This window comes from Galeopterus variegatus, unplaced genomic scaffold (assembly GCF_000696425.1).
Source record: "Galeopterus variegatus unplaced genomic scaffold, G_variegatus-3.0.2 Scaffold1695, whole genome shotgun sequence".
NCBI classification, from domain to species: Eukaryota; Metazoa; Chordata; class Mammalia; order Dermoptera; family Cynocephalidae; genus Galeopterus; species Galeopterus variegatus.
Window position 1 is genome coordinate 167,133 of NW_007727806.1, and position 21,768 is coordinate 188,900.

At 37.0% G+C, this 21,768-nt stretch overlaps 1 protein-coding gene across 1 annotated transcript in view; it reads left to right on the forward strand.

Annotated features, from left to right (window-relative positions):
• Window positions 1-21,768, forward strand: part of KDM3A (lysine (K)-specific demethylase 3A) — a 49,985-nt gene that overhangs the window by 3,860 nt on the left and 24,357 nt on the right. The window contains exons 3-10 of the mRNA XM_008578483.1: window positions 4,051-4,206; window positions 5,557-5,667; window positions 9,328-9,430; window positions 10,228-10,352; window positions 10,594-10,666; window positions 10,772-10,860; window positions 17,460-17,623; window positions 19,534-20,054. Of these exons, the coding sequence (XP_008576705.1) occupies window positions 4,051-4,206; window positions 5,557-5,667; window positions 9,328-9,430; window positions 10,228-10,352; window positions 10,594-10,666; window positions 10,772-10,860; window positions 17,460-17,623; window positions 19,534-20,054 (1,342 nt within the window). The remainder of the gene's footprint in view (window positions 1-4,050; window positions 4,207-5,556; window positions 5,668-9,327; window positions 9,431-10,227; window positions 10,353-10,593; window positions 10,667-10,771; window positions 10,861-17,459; window positions 17,624-19,533; window positions 20,055-21,768) is intronic.

The window sequence follows — 21,768 nt, forward strand, 5'->3', positions numbered from 1 at the left end:
ACTTGAATGTGAAGCAAGTTGCTTTCTAACTGGCTTTGTTCACAGAATTATTCATGTTGGGAATGCCCTCCTTCCCTGACTTGTCTATCTAGGACTTTCTCTTCCTTTAAACCTACCTTTTCCTTGAGTGTTCTGCCCCTTGTTAGTCCTTAGGTGTGTCCTTAGCAGATAAGTATGTAGTTCTTGTTATCTGTCTGTACTATTTCCTGCTAATGTCAGCAGTTGGCTGCCTTGACCAATGCTTAGACTTTTTTCCTTGCATACAATTGGAAATTGTATATTGGTGGATTTTGCTTCCAGTCAAGCCATGTAAAATGAGGAACTCCTAGCACAGTGTAATAAAAACTGTTTACCCCTTATAACTGAATGCTAGACTCGGGGGTTTTAGACGAGCATTTTATTTAGGTGTAAGAAGGCATAAATAGAAGCATAATGAATTCAGTTAATTTGTTGGAGTAGTGAAATAAATGGTATTCTGCATTGCAGTGCTGGGCATAGAGTAGATGTGTAATTAAAAACTTCTTGACTAAAAAGACCATGCCATTCTGTGTGTGTGCCATTCTACTTTTAAACTTGAAATATTTTCCTTGGCCTTTCCTATGGTTTTCATAATCATATACTCAGGTGAGATGAGTATATGCTACGAATGGGAAGTTTTGAGATTAGCTTGATCAGATATAATATTAATTCATATATCATAAAGAGATTTTCTGTTGAAAAAAAATTAGCTTGAAATAATTTATTTGATATTTGATAGGCTATTAAGGGCATGTTTACAAAATGCCCTATTAAAAAAAAATAACAAATTTGGAAATTATAGGTAGTGAATCTTAATTAATTGGCTTCTTTTTGGCCTTTTGGGTCAGACATAAGTAACATCTCTGTGGGCAGAAGGAGCATGGGAGAAGAACACAATTTGGAATGGAAACTAGTTATATCTGTCAGCTTGCATGAGCTTGGTCAAGTTACTTTAGTTCCCCCTGAATTTGAATGCCTTTTTGTAGAAATATCTACACAAGAGGCTTCTCTGAAGGGATGTTTTTAGAGAACCTCAGACCTCAAGACACAAATGAAAGATGTCATAAATGGTTTTAATAGGAAACTTTTGAAAGAATGTTGAAGAACGCTCACAGCTTGTTGGTTTCATTATATATATTTTCTTTTTTTTTTTTCCTTTTTGTCTTTTTTCGTGACCAGCAACGGATCGCAACCCTCAGTGTCGCGCCCGTACCGGACCGGGACCGGCAACGGGATCACAACCCTCGGTGTTGCACCCGCACCTCGCTCAGCCAGTGAGCGGCCGGTCTGTATGTGGGATCCAAACCCTCGGCAGGAGCGCCGCCGCGCTCCCAAGCGGCGCACTGTAGCAGTGCGCCACCGGGCCGGCCCCCATTATATATATTTTCAAAGTCATCTTTTTTCAAACCAAAGTTCATGTGATTTTTTAAGCAACATAACCTAATATTTGAAAGTCATAAACATAAATTGTTTCTAAATTGTTTAGAGTTATCTTAAACTTTAGATAGTGAGCTGATAAGAATTGTGATGTTGCTTAAGTTTTGGGAAACCACTTAAGATCTTAATCCTTCACTTTTTTTTTTTTTTTTTTTTTTTGCCGAGTAGATATTAATCATGTTGAAGATCCTCTCTCCCTAAATCCTAACTTAAGAAGTGATACCATTATAAATTAAGATTTGAATTACCATGGAGGTCTTAAGACTACCTAGTTGCCTTGACAGATACAATATAGGCTTTTAAAATCTACCTAACAATCCAATGAGAGGTAGATGTTACTACTTTCATTTCGAAACTAGTAAAACAAGATTCATAGAGCTTAGACTTAAGCAAGGGTGCAGTTTAATTGGTTTCCTTTTTAATCTTATACGAGGGTACTTCGATAAGTGTGTGGAAAAATAGAATTAAAATATAATATGAATCATTCCATAAACTTTTTGAAGTACCCTTGTATATTTTATTTTATGCATGTAAAATCATTCTAAAAAGGCTTCAATATAATTGGCATTCAAATCCAGATTTCTCTGATTCTGAAATTTGTGTATGTTCATTCCTCTTATGCCACATTGCTGATAGATGGGAATATTCTGTCACTTAAAACTAAGATTTGAGGTTAATGTCAGTATAGGGCAGAAAGACTAGACCATTGAGGGGAGATGTCAGAGGATCTGGATTCTGTGGCTAGCAAACAGAAAGGAAGATGGACAGTCTCTGCACACTCTGAAGGACCATTTGATTGGTTACAGTGACAGAATATTTATAACCAGAAAGTGTATATGGCACCTTGCCACATGGGTGTTCACATATTTACATTTATTCTGATTTGAAAAGTATTCAGTAATAACTGCAAGGTTAAAAGCCAAGAAGATATGTAGCTTCCTAGGTGAAGTTGCCTGGGAAATTTGGGATGCACATTTTGTTGTTGAGGGAGAAAGGCTAATGTGGGTCTTAAATTTCATTGATTTTAAAGAGATATTCTGTTTAAAATAGGCTAGAGAAGTTCAGGATTGGGGCTAGTGGTGTATCTGGCATATCCATATGGAACTTACTGTTTTCTAAGTGGATGAGAAACAGAAGGTAGGCACCTAATTCTGAGAGAAATTTATTCTAACAAGTATTTGAGTACTGATTAGGGACTGTATACCAGTGGTAGGGTAAGCAAAAGCAGATACAGACTTTGACTTATTAGAATTTATATGTCAGTCAGTTAACCACAAATAAATAATGCAAAATGTATGTAAGTGCTAGGCAGGAAAAGTACAAAGCTTTGAGTAAAGTTAATAAGGGGACCTGTCTTTGCAGAGAGAGGTTCTTGGGTAAGGGAAGTCTTCTTTGAGGAAAGGATTTTTGAATTGGGTTCTGACAGATGTATTAGTTAACTGAAGATTGAAAAGGGATATTTGAGTGATGTCTATGAAATTATAAACAGATTTGATAGATGATAGATGTAATAACTAATTCTTTGGAACCCAAAATGAGGGGCCTCTTTAGTAAGAGGAGGAATTTTATTTTATTACTGTAATTATTTTGGAATTTTAAATCAAAGAAAAACAGTGATTTTTGCACCAAATATTGAGGGAGTTTATTGTAATCATTAAAATACAAAAAACATTAAAGAAGATCTAAAATAAATTAAGGGGTAATATTTTCATAGTAAGTTAAGGAAGTGGGGTGGAGGGTGGTGTGTGTGCTTTGGTACATTTATATGACCTTTAAGGTTTTGTGAACACTTCCTACTTCTGGGTCACTGCCAGAGACCCACTTTTGGACTGAATTTTTTTATGTCTTAAAATATTTATAGATGTTGTAAAGGTTGCAGCCTTAGAGTTAAAAGTTATTTTGGAAACAGAAAACATCACAATTGCTTGTGATTATATTTCAAAAATAGTTTAATTTGCATATAAGAAGCTAGAGGTAGTTCTGGAAATCCCTGGGGTCATTTATTAATTACTTATTTCTATATTTAGTAAACGACAAAGTAGTCATAGACTCCACACTCTGAGGTAAATTTCCCAGCTTATTCATCTGAAAGGGATCTTGAGGATATGTGCCATATATTGGCCTTGTGCTGAATTCTACTGACACCAGAGGAATTCAATAGCGGGTGGTGGATTGTGGTGATGGGGGGTCATCTTATGCCCAGGTACAATGTCAACAGAGAATTACAGTACAATGGGATAAGTACTTCTTTTGATTTCAAATTTGTGTCTTCCAATTCTGAAAGCTCAGGTGTCTAACATATGCAAAAATCTTCTCAGTGGGGGTCTTTGGTTTTTGGGCTTCCAAGGGGTTACTTTGGGAGCTGAGACTGGCCTGAGGAGCCTGTGATTTCTGCATCCCAAAGTAATTTGGGAGCCAAGGCATGGTCCGTGTCTGGTTATTTTTACTGTGGTCTGTGAAGGGAAGTAAGGGAGCTGAAAGGAGGGATAGCACATCTAGATAAAAAATTTAAATAGAATAATAGGGTATATTTCAACTTGGGGATTTATAATGTTTACTTTTGTTAATCTGCTTTTTTCAATTGTGTTTGTCTAGGTGTGTGTGGAGTTCGATGGGGAATCTTGGAGGAAGAGAAGATGGATAGAAGTCTACAGCCTTCTGAGGAGAGCATTTTTGGTAGAGCATAACTTGGTTTTGGCTGAACGGAAGTCACCTGAAATTTCTGAACGAATTGTTCAGTGGCCTGCAATAGTGAGTAAAACTCAGGCTTATTGAGCTTACGAAGATAGGGCATTTCATCATTATGGGTGAAAGGAGGAAATATATATGTATACATAATGCCTATATTTGGCCCTCTGAGAAATAATAGTCCAGATGGGTCACAATGTGAAAGAGTCAGAAGAGCACCCAGGATCTCCTGCCAGCCCTGTTAGGAGCTCTGTGACTCTGGGCCAGTCCTTTGACTTTCTTGGGCCTCATTTTCTTCAGTTGAAAAATGGGAAGGTTAAGGAGTTAAGTGGATTTCAGCAGAGGCCTGTCTAGTAGGTAATAGGGAAAAAGACTAGAGTTGAGAATGCACTACAAAAAAAGAAAGAAAAAAAAATGGGAATGGAGGTAATGGGAATTTCTGGGACAGAGGTCAGACATCAGCAGTCATATACAAACAAATAGATCCATTTGTTTGTCCCTTACAGTGTTCTAAGAAAATTTGAATCAGTTGCCTTCTATTAAAAATGTAGAGAGTACATCTAAAAACACCTAGATTTCCAGTGTCTCTTGAAAAAACTGCAGGCTATGGCAACACTGGGGCCTTGTGGCAGTTCCTTATGGCATCAGTAGGCTGGTGCTGAATAGTTAGTAGCTGTTGCCTTGTCTCCTATAAGGGTTTCCAGTCTTGGTCTCATGATCTTCAAGGTTCTCTCTGGCTCATAATTTTTTTTGACTGTAAAGATACTATAGTATGTGATTGTGCCACATCCACATTGTAAGGCTGGTGTAGTTAGAGTAGTAGTGTGTTCACTGTGTCTTGGAGAGGATAATTCAGGCTCTATGGAACATGAGCTGGGACTTGAAGGAGGAAGGGTCAGATTTGCATGTTTGGAAAGGCCTGGAGGATGACTGAAGGATGATCAACTTTTGAAGGGCCTTATATGCAGTGCTAGCAAAGTTAAGATTTTGCTCGTTGAGTAAGAAGAGCTGATAGAGATTTTTGAGTGATATAGGATTTTGGTTAAAGTTGTATTTTGCTGTTTGTATTTTTTTTCCCCACCTGTTAAGAATCTGCTAATAACATGGCCCTGTCTCACCCCAGAAATGTACATGCACACTTTTTTTGCTTAAATTTTAGGGAAACCATGGATGTGTGGACCCAGACCTATATGTTAATGACTTCCAAACGTGTATCTTGTTTAAATTATAGGGTTGTAGTAAAAATTGTGTGCTCTTGTGATTTCATAAATAGTTTTTATGAATTACATTAAGTAAATAAACTTAATGACTTTATCATTTTCTGCATGTGCGTGGAAAATTTCCAGTTCTTATTTTCGAAATTATGCTGACAGCATTTATGATACGAAAACATTTTCTTTTGTTTTGTTTTAGATGTACAAACCTCTGTTGGACAAGGCTGGTTTGGGATCCATAACTTCTATTCGCTTTCTAGGGGATCAACAAAGAGTATTTCTTCCTAAGGACCTTTTGAAGCCTATACAGGTAAAACTCAGAAACAATATTAAACCATGAAATGGAAATACAAACTCCCTTAGTATGAGAAATAAAGTATGATGTTGATTGCTCTAATTCATATACCTAACAAAAGAACCCATCCCATCAGCAATTAGTTGTTACACATTGGCCCTCAGTGTTAGCACTGTCCATTTGAGGTTGAAAGGATAAGGGTACTACGGTGTGTATGAAAACTCCTAGGTGATACAAACATAATTTTTAAAAGATGGCTATTGTTTATGTGTGTATATATATATACATACATACACACATATATATGCATACATACTTGTATATACGACCAATCCTTATTTTTTGTGGATTCTGTGTTTATGAATTCACCTGCTTGCTAAAATGTATAAATCAATACTTGCGGTTCATGGTCGTTTGCAGACTTAAGCAGAACGGCAGACAATTTGAGTTACCTGAGGTCAAATTAGGTGATGTTGTTCTTCTGGTTTCAGCTCTCACCCAGTAAACAAGTGTCCTTTTTTGCTGTCTATTTAGTGCTGCCTTTTTTGGTAATTTTACTGTTTAAAATGGCCCCCTAAAGTAGTGCTGAAGTGCTGTCTAGTGTTCCTAAGTGCAAGAAGTCTGTGATGTATCTTAAGAAGGAAATGCATGTGTAAGATTAGCTTTGCTCAGTAATCAGTTATACTTCTGTGGGTTCAAGGCTGTGAGTTCAAGGTTAATGAATCAGCAATGTGTATTAAATAATGTCTTTCAACAGAAACACACATAAAACAAGGTTATGTATTGACTGGTTAATGAAAATGTGACTGTTTTATAACACCAAGGTCAAGGATTTGGGTCTCTATACCGGCCACCTACCAAAAAAAAGGAAGGAAAGAAAATGTGACCAGAGGCTCACAGGAACCTACTCGTGTATTTCCCCTAGGAGCAATGGTTCAGTATTTGCTAATTAAGTGTTTTTGGCAACTTTATAGAACATAACTACTGTGAATAATGAGAACTGACTCTGTGTGTGTGTATATATGAGGGTACTTCAAAAACTTTGTTGAAAAATAGGATTAAAAGATATGTAATCTTTCCATGAAATTTTGAAGTACCCTCATGTATGTATGTATGTGTGCGTATATATAAATATTTTTTCCAGTTAGGTTGCAAAATTCCTACCTTTTTATTCACAACATTCAGGCTCCTGGGTCTTGGCTCATATGTGATTATTTTTTATGAAAATTTGGAAGGGAGAGGAAGAACACAGATTAATTTGTCTCCACAGATCACTGCCCTAGGAGTAATGCTGGTTTTATATAATGTTCATCTTTTAAATATCGCTTATGAAGCTTAATCATCCCCTATCCCATTTCTGTTTTGTGACTTCAGACCTAACTTGTTTCTGAGGGATGTAGCAGGATTAAACCTGTGTATTTGCTAAAAGGCAGTTTAGAGTCAATGGTCATTGGATTGCTGGGCCTATATGAGGGTACTTCAAAAAGTTTGTTGTAAAGTATAATTAAAAGATAATATGAATTGGGTTGGCTGGCTAGCTCAGCTGGTTACAGCATGGTGTTATAAATAATACCAACGTCAAAGATTCAGATCCCTGCACTGGCCCGTTGCCAAGGAAAAAAAAAAAAAGATGATATAACTTTTTCCATGAAGGTTTTGAAGTACCCTCATACTGGAAAGCTCAAAGCCCTGGCTTTCTCTGCTTTAGTCTCACTTTTACTTCCATATTCTGCAAGTGAGTGAAAACGAGGTTTATAATCTGAACCTTACTTTGTAATGTTTAAGTAAATGGAACAGATGAAAAATCCTTTCACTTATGCTAGTTTCAGATGCAAGTGACCTGCATATGTTAGGTTAGTAGGCATCTTGATATTTTTCCTTTCTTAAAAGGGAGAATGACTTGCTCGTAAGGACCAAGGAACATACGAGGGATTGTGGATATATTGCTTTACTGAGCCATAGAGTAGTTTTTACTTCCTGGTTTTCTGAATTTACATTTTTCATGTGTCCAAGCTTTTCACTTAAGGTAGAACTCTTAGTTTTGTTTCTTGAGATTGAAAAAGAAGTCTAGATCAGTAAGTGTTTAAATGTTTTCGGGGAGGTGCATAGTGGGCTCACACAATATCAGTGTGAATATTGTTATTAATGTAATGTTAATATAGTCAGTTGAGGGCGACATTTACTAATGATAATAGAGGGGCTGGCCAGTCGGTTAAAGAGCAGCTTTATAACCCAAGGTCATGGGTTCAGATCCCCATACTGGCCAGCTGCCAAGAAAAACCCACAAAACTAATGATAATAGTGGTCAGTGTTTAGCTCTTCAGGGTATTATCTTGTAGCTATGGATGATCATATCGTGTTTCTATTGTATGCAGTTTCATGTTGGGACATGTGATTACCTCAGTAGGATGCTTGCTCTAAATAATGCACAGAATACCTGAAAATCATTTGGCATATGCAGAAATTGGAGTTGAAACTTAAGGTCTGCCTTTAGATTGAATTTGACTCAGTTATCTGTGGGTAAGGACAAAGACAAGATATCTGTCACTTTTGATGAGCCGTAAAACTCTGTGAGGCAGACTAGAGTTATCTATCTTACTGAAGGGCCCTTCCTGGCTCTCTCCATTAATAATACTGTTTCATCTTGTAGTAGCACTCAGAGACTACCCTTAAATTTTTTAAAATTGCAGTAGCAATAAATGCATGAGAGAAAAAGAAAAACCCACACATGACTCACTCTGATAATTAATGTTGAGCTCTTATGGAGACTCTGGTTTTGTCTAATGTTATTTGGCCAGATAAATGCATTTTTCCAAAATGGCTCCTCTGTCTAAGAGACTAGTTATCCTTCCCAGTGAGAGAGATGGGTGAACCATTCTTGGCCAGTATGTATCCATTTGCAGTGGAAGAAAAGCATGAAGGCTTGATATCAGAAGGGCTTCTGTATTTAGCACTGTTTCTTTGCCCTGGTAGAATTTGGGTTTGGCAGGTTATTATTATTGACAGTTTCTATATACATTTATCATAACTGGGTGTGCATACAAAGCCAGAAGACTATGGAATAGTGCCAAGAGTGGAGCTGCTACTAATTGAATGTTTCAGAATTGGCTTACTCTGAGGCCCTAGGCTATTCATTCAGATTTTCTGTTTATCTCTTCCACCTCTCTTACCTTTTGTAAAGAAGAATGCATCTGGAATACTAGTTAGGTTAAATGAATCTGTGCAATGAGTTGTTAGTTAAAAACATCAATTTCATGAATTGACAATGTATGTCATCTCTATGTATCTCATCTGGATGTCTTTTGCCCTCTAGGTTTGGATCTGTGATTTCCCCATTTCCAGTGTTGGGGATACAGAGTGTTTTTTGCTTGGATTGACCAGCTTAGTTTGTTTGCCTATTATTTCCCCATAGCCAAAGTTATGTCATGTTTAAAATTATGTTTTGAGCCAGCATTTCTCATGCTCCTGGCTTGGGATGAGACTTCAGTCTGCATTATTTGATGGTTTCTGACTTTTTGGCCTGTCCAGTTCACTAGAGTTGCAATGATTGGTGCAATCAACTAGCTAGTTGATGCTACTTTAACTCATCTAATTGAACCAATTGAAGTATCCAATAAAATTTAAACAACTGTTCTTATTTCTGACTTTAAAATGTAATGATACTTTGTGATTTAGGATGTAAACCTTCTTCGACTTTCTCTTATGGATAATCAGAACGTCAGCAAAGAATTTCAAGCTTTGATTGTGAAACATTTAGATGAAAGCCATCTTTTACAAGGTATGTGGGTTATTTATCTGTTGGTGGCAGTACATGAGTTGACCAATGATTAACTAGGATTAGAAGGTAACAAGCTAGGTTTAGCCCTTCTTACTCATTCTCACATTGAAAATTCTTATTTTTTTCTAAAAAAAACTTTTTAAGTAATTATGAAATTTAAAAATTAAAAATAATTTTTTTCGTTGTTGCTTTCCCCATGCAACTAGATGACAAATGGACTTAATATATTCTAAAGCCTCTGAAATTTAGAAAGTTCAGGATTATGTGAAACTGTAAAAGTAAAGTAGATATTAGAAAAGCTCAGCTGTATTTGACATGGAATTTGATATGTTTGGAATTTCAGTCTTATAAAGTTGATAAGGCATTAGTTTGATAATCCTTACCTTCCCAGTTACTGTTATTAAGTTTTTTGGTCAGTTTCACAATCATAAGTTTTTTTTAATCAGACTTAGCAGTTCTGCTGGGGTTCCTGAATTTGGTTCCTCTAAAAATCTACCCAGGACAATGAGTTAGATCTTAATGAATTGTTTGATACTACTTGGTCTGATATAGCATAGTAAATATATTGCCAGTCTAAGGTAAATCCCGTAGGAAATTGGAGCTTTAAAATAAAAAGTTTTAATTTTCTCCTAGCTTTGCTGAAATGTCTGTCATCTTATGTTTATAGCAATTTTTTACTGTTTACTTTTATCTACTGCATTTTTTAAAAAGACTTAGGAAAAGATTGCCCTGGATGATGATGCTATTGGGAGATAATGCAAATTGTTCTAAGAGCTTTTTTTTTTTTTTTTTTTAAGGTGACAAAAACTTAGTTGGTTCAGAAGTAAAAATTTATAGCTTGGACCCATCTACTCAGTGGTTTTCAGCAACCGTTGTAAATGGAAACCCAACATCAAAAACTCTTCAAGTCAACTGTGAGGAGGTAAAGAAAATGATAAGTGCATGTAAGATAACTTGACAGGGCAAGATAACTATACAGAGGATTTATGATCTTCTAGCAGCTAAACAGCTTTATTATTTTATAATACAATATTAGAGCCAAAATAAAAATAATCACAATTAAAAAGAATTATTTGGAAGAAGCCCTGATGTTATATTAATGGAGCTGATTTTCAGTATGTTCCAGTGTTTTTAATTTCCCATTATCTTTGTTTATTTTTAAGATTCCAGCACTGAAAATTGTCGATCCATCACTGATTCATGTTGAAGTTGTACATGATAACTTTGTGACATGTGGTAAGATACATTGTTTGATTAAAATCTTCTTTTTCTTCCTTCCCCTCTTTCTCTTCACATTACAAAAAACAGGAAAGCCAACTTACCTATTTTTAAATATTTTAGGCAATTCTACAAGAATTGGAGGTATAAAACGCAAGTCTTCTGAGAATAATGGAAGCCTGGTTGCCAAACAAGCAAAATCTTGCTCTGAGGTAACTTTGATTTATTTTTGCCACTCGGATAAAGCTTTCCTTAATCCTGACATTGCATGGCTGATTTTCTTGGGAGTTATATAGCTGTCTTGTCTGCTATTCTTGGCTAGTTCCAGATCTTGGCCGTAATTTCTACACTCAAGCAGATGGAGATAATATAAGTTTCTGGTTCACTATTTTTTATGTTAAAAAAATTTATTTTTGCTATCTGTTGGAAATTCTCAATAGACTTGACAATTTCACAATATGGAGGTGTTTTTGAAGGTAGATTGAGTTGTATGTGTCAAATTGGCAGAATGCTTGGCAGGAGAAGATGGGAGTAACCTTAGAATTCTGAGTAGATTGAGTATTGAAATGTAGGACCTTTGCCTCCTCGATAATAAGGAAGTTCGATTGGTCGATTATAATTGGGAAAACAAAACATACTTGTTTTTCAAAGGAGGTGGTGGGTTTGCCATTACTAACTTCTGCCCAGAAAAGCGTAGGCTTCTATGAATGCCACTCTGGGTTCAGGTACCAGATTTAATTCTGTTCTGAAATAGTTATAATTTGGACCAAGAAACTTAAGACTGTTTCGTTTTTAGGTAAGTTTAATCATTAGGACTGATTATAGTACAAATAACTTTCATGACTTAGGTATCCAGATGTACTTGTGTTACATGGATAGTTTCCTGTATTATTATAATGATCAAAAACACCTTTATGATGTTCTGGTTGAGGCTGGAGTTTAGAATTTTAAAATTGGCCAAGCTGATATTGTTAAGATTGTTGGCAGCATTTGAGAGGGAACCTTGAGGTCTGGGAGAGCAAGGCAAGGGAAAACATCATGGGGAGTGGGCCAGGATCAATGAATGAATCTAGGGTTCTGAATCAAAGGCATACAAGACTACGGTATTGACTAGAACCAAAGCATGCACTGTGGTAGGATGGTTGATTGGCTTTCCAAGTCTTCTGCTTATGTGCAGGCAACAGGAACTTTGATACATCACCAAAAGCTTTGTAAACCAAGGTGTCTAAAACCTCTGTATTCTTTCCAAGGGTATAGGCTTAACCTCGGGTGGTGGCTCAGGTTGTTCAGCAAAGAATGAAGAGGAATATTAGTTATTACTGCCTTTCATTTTGCCTTAAAGTTTACAGGTTAATTTCTAATATATCCACCCAAGAAACCAGAAATACTGATAACTCGGTATGTACTGGATACTTGGTCATGGACACTGAGAAGTATTTGGAGTCCCTGACCGCAAAGGGCTCCCACAGGCTCCAAGGGAGTGCTCTAAGCAGGAGCTATACAGGTGCATCAGGTAGCAGCCTGGGCAGAAGCTGTCAGAATGACAGAACATGTCTCATTTGCTGAAGGGCAAGCATTTCATTGTGCCTGGAGCGTAGGAGGCATGGGAAGAGAGGGAGGGGCAGGGTCAGAGGTGGAAAGGAAGTTTGGGTTTTATCTTGTGGATTGGGGTGGGGGGGTGTTGTGGTGTTAAGGGGTTTTAAGTTCAGGAGATTGACTTGAGCTTTATGAATGAGGGAAGAAGGTGAAAAAGAAGGAAGGGACTGGTTAGGTTAGTAGGATTGTTCACCATAAGCAGACCTGAAATGAGGCAGTAACCGAGGAGGTGGAGGGCTATTTAGGAGCAGCATTAATTGGATATGGTGGAAGACTAGGTGTTAGGACTGAGGAAGTGGGGGGATCTACTTAATGAAGTAAGTAAACAAATGAAATGTCTGCTTTGTAGAGCATGACAGTTCTAGCTTAGAAAACTCAAGTGACATGGTCATGCAATCATTTAAGATATTGTATTAGTCTCTCAGTATAGAAAGGGGTTGAGCTGGAGAAGAAGGGAAGGAATAGTAAGGTACTGGAGAAGCAATGTAGTAAGGAGTGTAAAGAGGATGTCAAGCAAGTTATGATTATTGCATCTGAGAGTTAAGCTCTGAGAGGATATTGTCAAGTAACCCACAGGAGTAGAAGCTGAGAGAGAGGCAGGGTAAACAGTAACCTGTCAGGTTCTGACACTGGAGAAATTGTTAGCAATCTAGGATTGAGATAGTAAAGGCCAGTTTGGAGAAGTTGGTTGCGTGTTAGAGCTGCAAGATATTGTGTTGGAAAGGGGAACAGGGAATAGGAATGGTGTATGCTGTTGGACACTGGAGGAATCAACTTGGGATGCGGGCAGAACTGAGGTCAGTGGGGACCTCCTGTGGGGGAAGGTGCCAATTCTTCAAAGTGTCAAGTTTATCAGTGATGGGAAAGGTGATTGAGCAAGTAAATTCATAAATTTCAAGGAGGTGCCTGTAAAATGTGATAATATATACATATATGATGTGATCCTCTCTGTCTGACTTAAATACCCTTACAGTGTGGGGAACATGACTTTTTTTTTTTTTTTATCTTTCTCAGCATGTTGATCACACCCTCTGTTGGTCAGTAAATTTGTGTGCTATTGAAATGATTGTTGGGCACAATAGAAACTATTAAAAAAATAAGCCTGAACTTTTGCCTCGTGATAAGTTCCTTTACTTCTGCATCTAAAATGAGAAACTAAATTTGATATTTTAAAAATGTCTGTTTTCAAAGAAAAAAACAAAACAAAACTAAAAAGGTGTCTGTTTTCATCTCTTAAGCTTTACAGCAGTCATTTTCTCGTTTCTCATTTGAAAGGAAGTTGGAGGTGCTAGATTTTTTACTGGGTATTAGAAGTTTCAGAAAGTCTTTTTTTGATTATTAAAGTTATTCTCATTTAAAAATTTTTGGTTAACCTAGAAAGTATGTTAAAGAAACATTGTAGTCATACTTCTCAGAGACAATGGAATACTTTCCTCCTGTCTCTCTTTTTTTCTGAATATCATGGAGACCTATTTTTTTTTTTTTTTGGTTTTGTTTTTTAAACTAAAAATCATATTTTTTTGCAGACTCTTTGATTCCCTTACAGTATATTGTGAGTATTTTTCCATATTTCTTTTTCATCCTGGGTGATTCTTATAATTAGGCAAGATTTCAAGAGGGCTGGAGAGGTAAAGGAAGCTGTGGGGAAAGGGGGTTCATTTAAATGTGTGAGTGAAAGGTGAGTACTATAGTACACTTGGAATGATGCTCGTTGTGTCTGCACTTCCCAGAGCTGTGGGACAGGCACAGAGTTTACTTTTAGGGTGGTCTATGGAGGACAGGAGTTTGAGATTAGGTAGGCTAGACTCTTGACTGCCTGGATGAATACTTTTGATTAAGATGAACCTGTTTGCCAGTGATATCTGGCTCCTTGAAGGTCTTCTCTGCCGAGCAGACTATTCCTCAGAGTTACGATGTTGCTTGGTTAATTGGGAAAGAGTCTGCTGAGGAGTGTGAGCCAGCAGTGTCCTTTTTAGAATACTATCATACACTCAATTATATTATCTCCGTCTGCTGGCAGGGAGGAACTATTGCCATGACTGGTATAGAAGACCTTCAGGGAAAACTCTTCAGGTAAGAAGAAACTTTGACGCTTTGTTGAGTCAGAGGCCGGTGCAGAGATGTGCACATGAAGACGGGTTTGGGAACTGGAGTCCTATCTCTGTTGAGTTAAACCTTAGGAAAGTTGTAGAGGGATATACTCAGTTTCTTAAAGGAAAAGCATCCTAAGTTATGCTAATTCTAACACATGGTGACAGAACAGAGACAAAACATTTTTTAAATTACTTTTATTTCTACATATTTATGGGGTCTAGAGTTGACTATCAGTATTTGTGTACAGTATGTGATGATCAAGTCAATATTATTAGCATGTTCATCATTACAAATCGTAATTACTTTTTGTGTTCTATGTGATGATCAAGTCAATATTATTAGCATGTTCATCATTACAAATCGTAATTACTTTTTGTGTTCCTTACCCAATAACTCCCTATCCCCCCTCCCCTTTTCTTACCTAGAACAGAAAAAATCTTTACAATATTTTTCTGCTTTATAAGACAGCTGATCTCTAAAATTGACTTTACTGTGTGCCAGGCACTATGGTAATGTACAGCCCTATAAAAAGTGTGCTCGGAAGTGTCGGAGACTGAATTCAAACCAAGGTCTCACACCAAAATCCAGTACTCTTAATCATGGTGCTATTGTTGCTGCTCCTGTCCAAACCCTTTTCTTGGTGTGGTGAATCTCCATTGCATAAACGACAGATTCCTCCTTCCTTCCTTACCTCTAGCTCTCCATCCCTCCTTCCAACAAATATTTATTAAATATTTAATTTGTGCTAGACACTGATCTACAGTGGTGAGCATTACTGCTTGTCTCTTCAGGTAACTCATGACTTATTTAAAGCTATTTTAACATATTAAGTGCTAGCAGCATTCATTCATTCATTCATAGGTTCATTCCGCCAGACTTATTTATTGAGCATCTGCTGTGTATTTGGCTTTATGAGATATAACAGTGGATACAAGAGCAGGGCCTCTGCCCGTGAGGAGTGTATGTTCCATTGTGAGGAGACTGACAATAAATAAGTAAAAGGTACTTTATTAGTGTGATAAATGCTGTGAAAGATGTAACATAGGAATATGATAGAGTCAGGGGTGGCTTATGGGACACTACTTTGGAACGAGTGATCAAAGATTCTAAAGAGGTGACATTTGACGAGGGTGAAGGGATGGAACCAGCCAGCCACTGAGAACTGTGTAGGCAGAGGGAATAGCAAGAACAAAGGCCCAGGCAAGAAGGGGCTTAGAATGTTTGAAGACCAGAAAGGAAGCCAATGTAATTGGAGTACTGGGGGCCACTGCGGAGAGTGGAATGAGATGAGTGGAGGGGGGGCTGGCAGTGTAGTAGACTACATGGGACTCTTGTAGGCAGTGGGTGCCATGATCTTATTTGGTTTATATTTTATAAAGATTGCTCTGTGGTAGAATAAATTTCAGGTAGGCAGCAGCAGATCTGGCAAGAATGCAAGAAAGTCATGCCAGTTAGGAGACATTTAGTCTAGGGGGAAGACAGTGGTGGTGGTGGCATGGGAAAAAATGGATAGATTCACTAAATACTTTGGAAATAGAGACAGAATTTATTGGTTGATTGATTGGATATGGGAAATGAGAGAGATGGAGGGTTTTTTGACTTGAGTAGCTTGTTGGATATTGTATAGACTAAAAAATTATGCATAGATTTGCAATCTAAATTTCCTAAATAAACATCAAGGGTGTGGATCCCCATACCAGCCAGCTGCCAAAAATAAGAAAATTTTCTTAAGTATGTTGCTCTTAGGAGACTAATTTAAGGAAAAGTGCCTCAATTCTAAACATACTCAAAATAAGGAAGGTGATAAATATAAGGAAAGATGCTTGGTAAAAGTGAGCCTTGAATAAGCATTTTGAAGTGATTTGGCAATTAAACTTTGGGAGACTAACCTTTTCAATAGGTGATTATGAGAGAATTGTAAAATATTATAGGACAAGGAATATTTTAGGAATTACTTTAGGAATAAACTAATTTCCTCATTTAAAGGGTTAGGAAATTGAGGCCCAGAGAGGTAAAGTTGACTCTCCGAAGGGTATCCTTAGAATAGCCAAAGCCCCTGGCCCAAAACAACAAATATATACTTTCTAGAAAACATAAGCAGATTACATATAAATACGTTCAGATTTGTAAGGTTTTAAAAACTTACTAAGGGAAGTTCCACCTCAAATTTTGGAAGCTAATTACTAGAAGCTGGAGAAACTTTGAAGATTCTTGAAGGCTAGGTTTGGTGTTAAGGTAAATATAAAGGTGATTGTGATGAGAAAGAGATGACTGAGAAAGGTGTAGATGACTGAAAGTTTAAGCACATGTGAAGAGGCTGTAGAAGATGGGCGAATTGATTTCACCTGGTTCAGCCATATTCCGTTTAGGTGTCTTGAGTTGGGTTTCTCTTTTACTTCTTTTTTCATGGTGGGAAGTTTATTTTTGTGGATAGAATAAACTGGCAAGAAGTGGATCTGATATTTCTATTTTTCTGAAGATAAAATTACATGTAAAGGGAAGAGAGATGCATGTCCCAACTTTGTCCCACAGGCCTGTCATGACTTGATATTTTTTGCAGCTTGGGATGACCTTTGTGACTTGATGAGCCACATAAGAGCAAGAACCATGTCCTCAACCTTTATTGCATTGCAAAGGCTTATCTTGGTACCCAGTAGGCCTCACTCCCTACAAGAGTCCTATGTGGTCTGGTCTCCTGCCAATCTACGCAGTAAGTGCGTGGTGGGCACTCAAGTCATATCAAAATGAATGCATGTGAAGCTGCCACCATTTGAGACTAATCATTTAAAAGCTCACAACCTAAGCATTGCATTATTAAAGTAACTGCCACATGTCTGTGTTTTCTGGCATAATGATTCAGAAATCTGAAAAAGATCAGCTTGTGATCTTTTATAAAAAGACTTAAGTTTGTAAAAAGTTGGAGTGATTTATTTACGGCCTTCAGATGAGTCCTTAATTTTGTGATTTATCACTTTTTTTTACTGTCCTGTTCTTTTTATCTGGCAATGGTATTGTGCTTGTTTAGTGTTAAAACAAGCAAAAATCTTGAATTTTGCTAGAACTTTGTAATTTCCCAAGTAGGGACTTTCCTTTTAATATCTGTTGGTTTGGTATCTTTTAGGCTTCTCCCAATATGTGTCCTGTACAGTCTGTTCCCACAACAGTTTTTAAGGAGATACTTCTTGGCTGTACTGCAGCAACTCCACCTAGTAAGGACCCAAGACAACAAAGTACTCCCCAAGCTGCCAACTCTCCACCTAACCTTGGAGCAAAAATTCCTCAAGGGTAAGTAGTGATTTGTTGAAGATATTTAGTCATCTTGATTAAAAAAAAATTATTTTAGTCATGGTTCATTCTTTCTAACTTAGGTTGTCCACAGAGATTTTTCATTGGAATTTTCCAAAAGGAAAGATTGATGAGCTGTCTTCAGAGGTGGAAAGTGTAGAAGGCACCCAGAACAACATAGAAAACAGTATAGAAGTAAAGGGGGTGTGAGAAAAGATAAGCTTTCTTGACTTGATGATATAGTGAGAATGATCAGTTGAAATACTACAGACATTTGTAGAGTTGGTGTCTGCTTTCAAGGAAAAAGGAACGAATTTCTTGTATATGGGAGACTGAGGTCAATGGGAGTGTGGAGAAGAGGGAAACATGGTCACAGTGCGGGATTCTCATAAGCCTAGCCATGAATTGACCCCAATTATAGATGAGAAATTTGGTGGTAGAGAAGATTCTAAGAATAATAGAAATGAGGGAAGTAATAGCTGTAGGTGATATTGTTACTAATTTATAGGTGAAGAAATGAATAAAAAATGTGAAGTTAACCAGAGGTTTAAAGTGGATACAAGGTTAATAGAGAACGGGGTTTTAAGGGAAGGATCTCTGTTGGCAAGGGGTGGTGGCCTATATAGGCAGTTGATAAAGACTTAAGGTCAGAGAGACTGGTGTAGAAAAGTAGATTTGGGAAACTGCTGCAGGAAAGGTGGGAGAGTGGCTGAGCACAGTGGTTCACTGGGAGAAAAGTGGGTGGCCTGGGATGGAGCGTGGAGGATGGCCATATAGCAGTCAGAAGGCAGAGTAGTCTTCAAAATGGGGAGAGGGAATAGTAGGAAGTTCAGTGATACCCAAGCAAAGATTTCTGAGAAATTCTTCTCCAGGATGAAATCCTTTGTCAGAGTATGGAAAAAAGAAGTATAATAGAAAAAAAGGACCTTGTGTTTTGCTGGGGAAAGAACTGTAAGATGAATTTCAGAGAAACAAAAGTTCTTCAGGGATATCCCTAGTGAGATGTGAGGGGAAAATCCTGAATTGTTCTGCGAACAAGCAAGTAATCAATCAGCTATTTTATTTGTTTTGGGTTCTGATCACTGTGAAATTATTCACTGTTAAGGGTAGTTACATATTCTTAGCAGAGTAAGGTTTTGTGCTGCTGGTGGTTTGTTAGTTTTTAATTTACATTTTATCTGAATATCTTTGAGGGGATTTCTAACATTTATAATATATATGCATATTTAAAAATTTTTGTCTTGACATATTCACCTACTATGAGATAAAATTTCCAAGTCTTTTGGCAAGCAGCAAGAATTCTAGTTTTATCTTTCAAATCCAAACATTATCTTCATCATATAAGAAAGGAGAGTTTGGCAGAGGTTTCTCTGAAATTAAAAAAAAAAGAAAAGAAACTCTCAGAATCGGCACTGCACAGAGTTAGTTTTAACACTTGAAAACTGTTGAGCTTCTTATCTGCTGAGTACATTTTTTGGTTCCATATATTTGTTTTGAGGGAAATCTGAGGGGTAAGGTTCATTGTGCTGTAAGTAGTAGAACAAACTGAAGTAGTTAAAGAATTGTAAGAACATGCAGATAGAATTCAGGGTTGTATTTTTCTGAACGTTTAAGGTATATTTGCAGAGCCATTGACTGATCACTTTTTTTTTTTGGCAGCTGGCCAGTGCGGAGATCCAAACCCCTGACCTTGTTGTTATCAGCACCATGCTCTACCAATTGAGCTAACTGGCCAGCCCTTGTTTGATTACTGTTAATTTCACAGAAACCTACCCTAAACTATCTAGTATATGCAGTTTTCTTTTCCCTTTCATACTGGTTGTTTTGGGGGGAACCACCCACTTGATTTAGGAAGGTAAGGGAGAAATAAAAGAGGCCTGGACTCTAGTTTTCCATATTATCTTTTTCAGATGTCATAAGCAGAGTTTACCAGAAGAACTTTCTTCCTGTCTAAATTCAAAGCCTGAAATACTGAGAACAAAACCAGATGTTGTCTGTAAAGCAGGGTTGCTTTCTTCAAAGTCCTCGCAGATTGGAACTGGAGACTTGAAAATTCTGAATGAGCCAAAAGGTAGCTGTATCCAGGCTAAGACAAACACTGATCAGGAAAATAAATTGGAATCTGTTTCACAACCATTGACTGGCCCTCTTAAGGACTGCTTATCTACACAGGCTTCTTCTAAGGCAGAGTTGGAAATTGCCAGTACTGGTGAACTGCAAAAGCACCTAGAACATGCACCTTCCACATCTGATGTCCTTTCAAATAAGCCAGAAGTGAAGGCAGGTGTCAGTAGTGATAGCTTTAATAGTTGTGCAGAAAAAAAGGTAGAACCTTCGACTTTAGGTTGCCAGTCACAGAATTTAAGGGAATCTTCAGTAAAAGTTGATACTGAAAGCTGTTGTACAAGAAGCAACAATAAAATCCAGAATGGTGAGTGTTTTTAAATATCTTTATTGGTTGAAGATAGAAACGGTAGATTTATTTGTGGGTGCATGAAAAGGTTCATGGAAAAATGGAATTAGAAGATAATATGAGTCTTTCCATGAACTTTTTGAAGACCCCTTGTATGTATATGTTTCTTACCCTATGAGAAAATATATGAAAATGACTTTGTAGAAAAAGTTTATGTAATGATCTTTTGTAGAAATGTTTAAAGACGGAAGTATAATCCCCAAATCTCTGAAATTATTACTGTTAATATTTTAGTGTACTTGGTTCCATGTATATAAAAATACAGATAAGCTGCATTACACAAATGGGTTCATGCCAATGATTTTACCCTGTGAATTAGTGTAGGTATCTATCAACATTTTAAAGCTGCAAGGATTCCATTACAGATGCTCAGAACCAGAAGTGTTTTGGATTTCAGATTTTTTTCAGTTTTTGGAATATTTGCATATATATAATGAGATATCTTCAAGATGGGACCCATGTCTAAACACAAAATTCATTTATGTTTCATATACACTTCATACACATACCCGAAAGTAGTAGTATACAGTATTTTTTAATAGTTTTGTGCATGAAACAAAGTTTGATGCACAAAAAAGGTTTGATGGTACATTGAACCATCAGAAAGCAAAGGTGTCACTAGAGAGCAGCCACCCACGTGGACAGTCTGTGATTGTTTGGCATCACTGTCATTCCTGACTCCGAATTTATATGCTGCTGATAAGTAATCATTTTCTTATACTTATTTGCACATGAGTACTTAACAGTAAAAGACACACCATTAGTACAGTGAAAAAATAATATGTCAGGTATGGAATTTTCTGTTTGTGGTGACATGTCTGTGCTCAAAAAGTTTTGAATTTTGAAGGATTTTGGATTTTCAGATTAGGGATGCTTAACCTGTATATGTGTTTACTGTATAACTTTTAACTAGTTCCTGTTAAGTGGGTGTTTCCCAATTTTTGGTTGTATGAAAATATTTTTGAAGCAGAATCTAAAGGGATCAGCTGATTATCTTCAGCCTATCACTGCCCTTTCTGTAACATCCAGGTTGGAGTGAAGGAGGTTATGTTTTATGCTCACACAGGTATCTCAGATCTGAAATTAAAAAGATACAGAATTGCATCATCACCTTTGGAAAAGTGACTTGGTTAAAGATGTTAAGGACAGTGCTGAAACACCAGGCAGAGTCTCTTGGCTTATGTGGAGGGCCTGCTGCACCCACAATTTAAAACTAAATACTCTTACGGGAAAAATGGTACACTGCACTTCATACTACTTATATTAAGTTTGAGGGTGCATTCCAATGATGGCAGTTATCTGAAGCTCTGTTATTAGAATTAGAAGAATGAAATGGCATCAGTATGTCAAAAGGTTCAGAGCTATTACAATTAAAAGGTACCTTTTGAAAATTGCAGCTATGTGGGAAAATTAGTATGGATTTTGTTAACTTAAAAAAAAAGCTTTTTAAAGAAGCTTCTCATTTGGCTCAGTAAAAAATGAATATATCCACTCTAGCTCTTTACGTTAGGCCTCTGTGCAACTAGAGGGCAAAAATGAATGGATTTGACTTGCAGGTCTTTTTAGTACAGAGTTGGAGGAATAGAAAGGGAACTTCCTTTGCCTGGTGGTACTTCTAACCCAGCTTCATCATTCTTTTTTTTTTTTTTTTTTTTTTTTTTTTTTTTTTTTT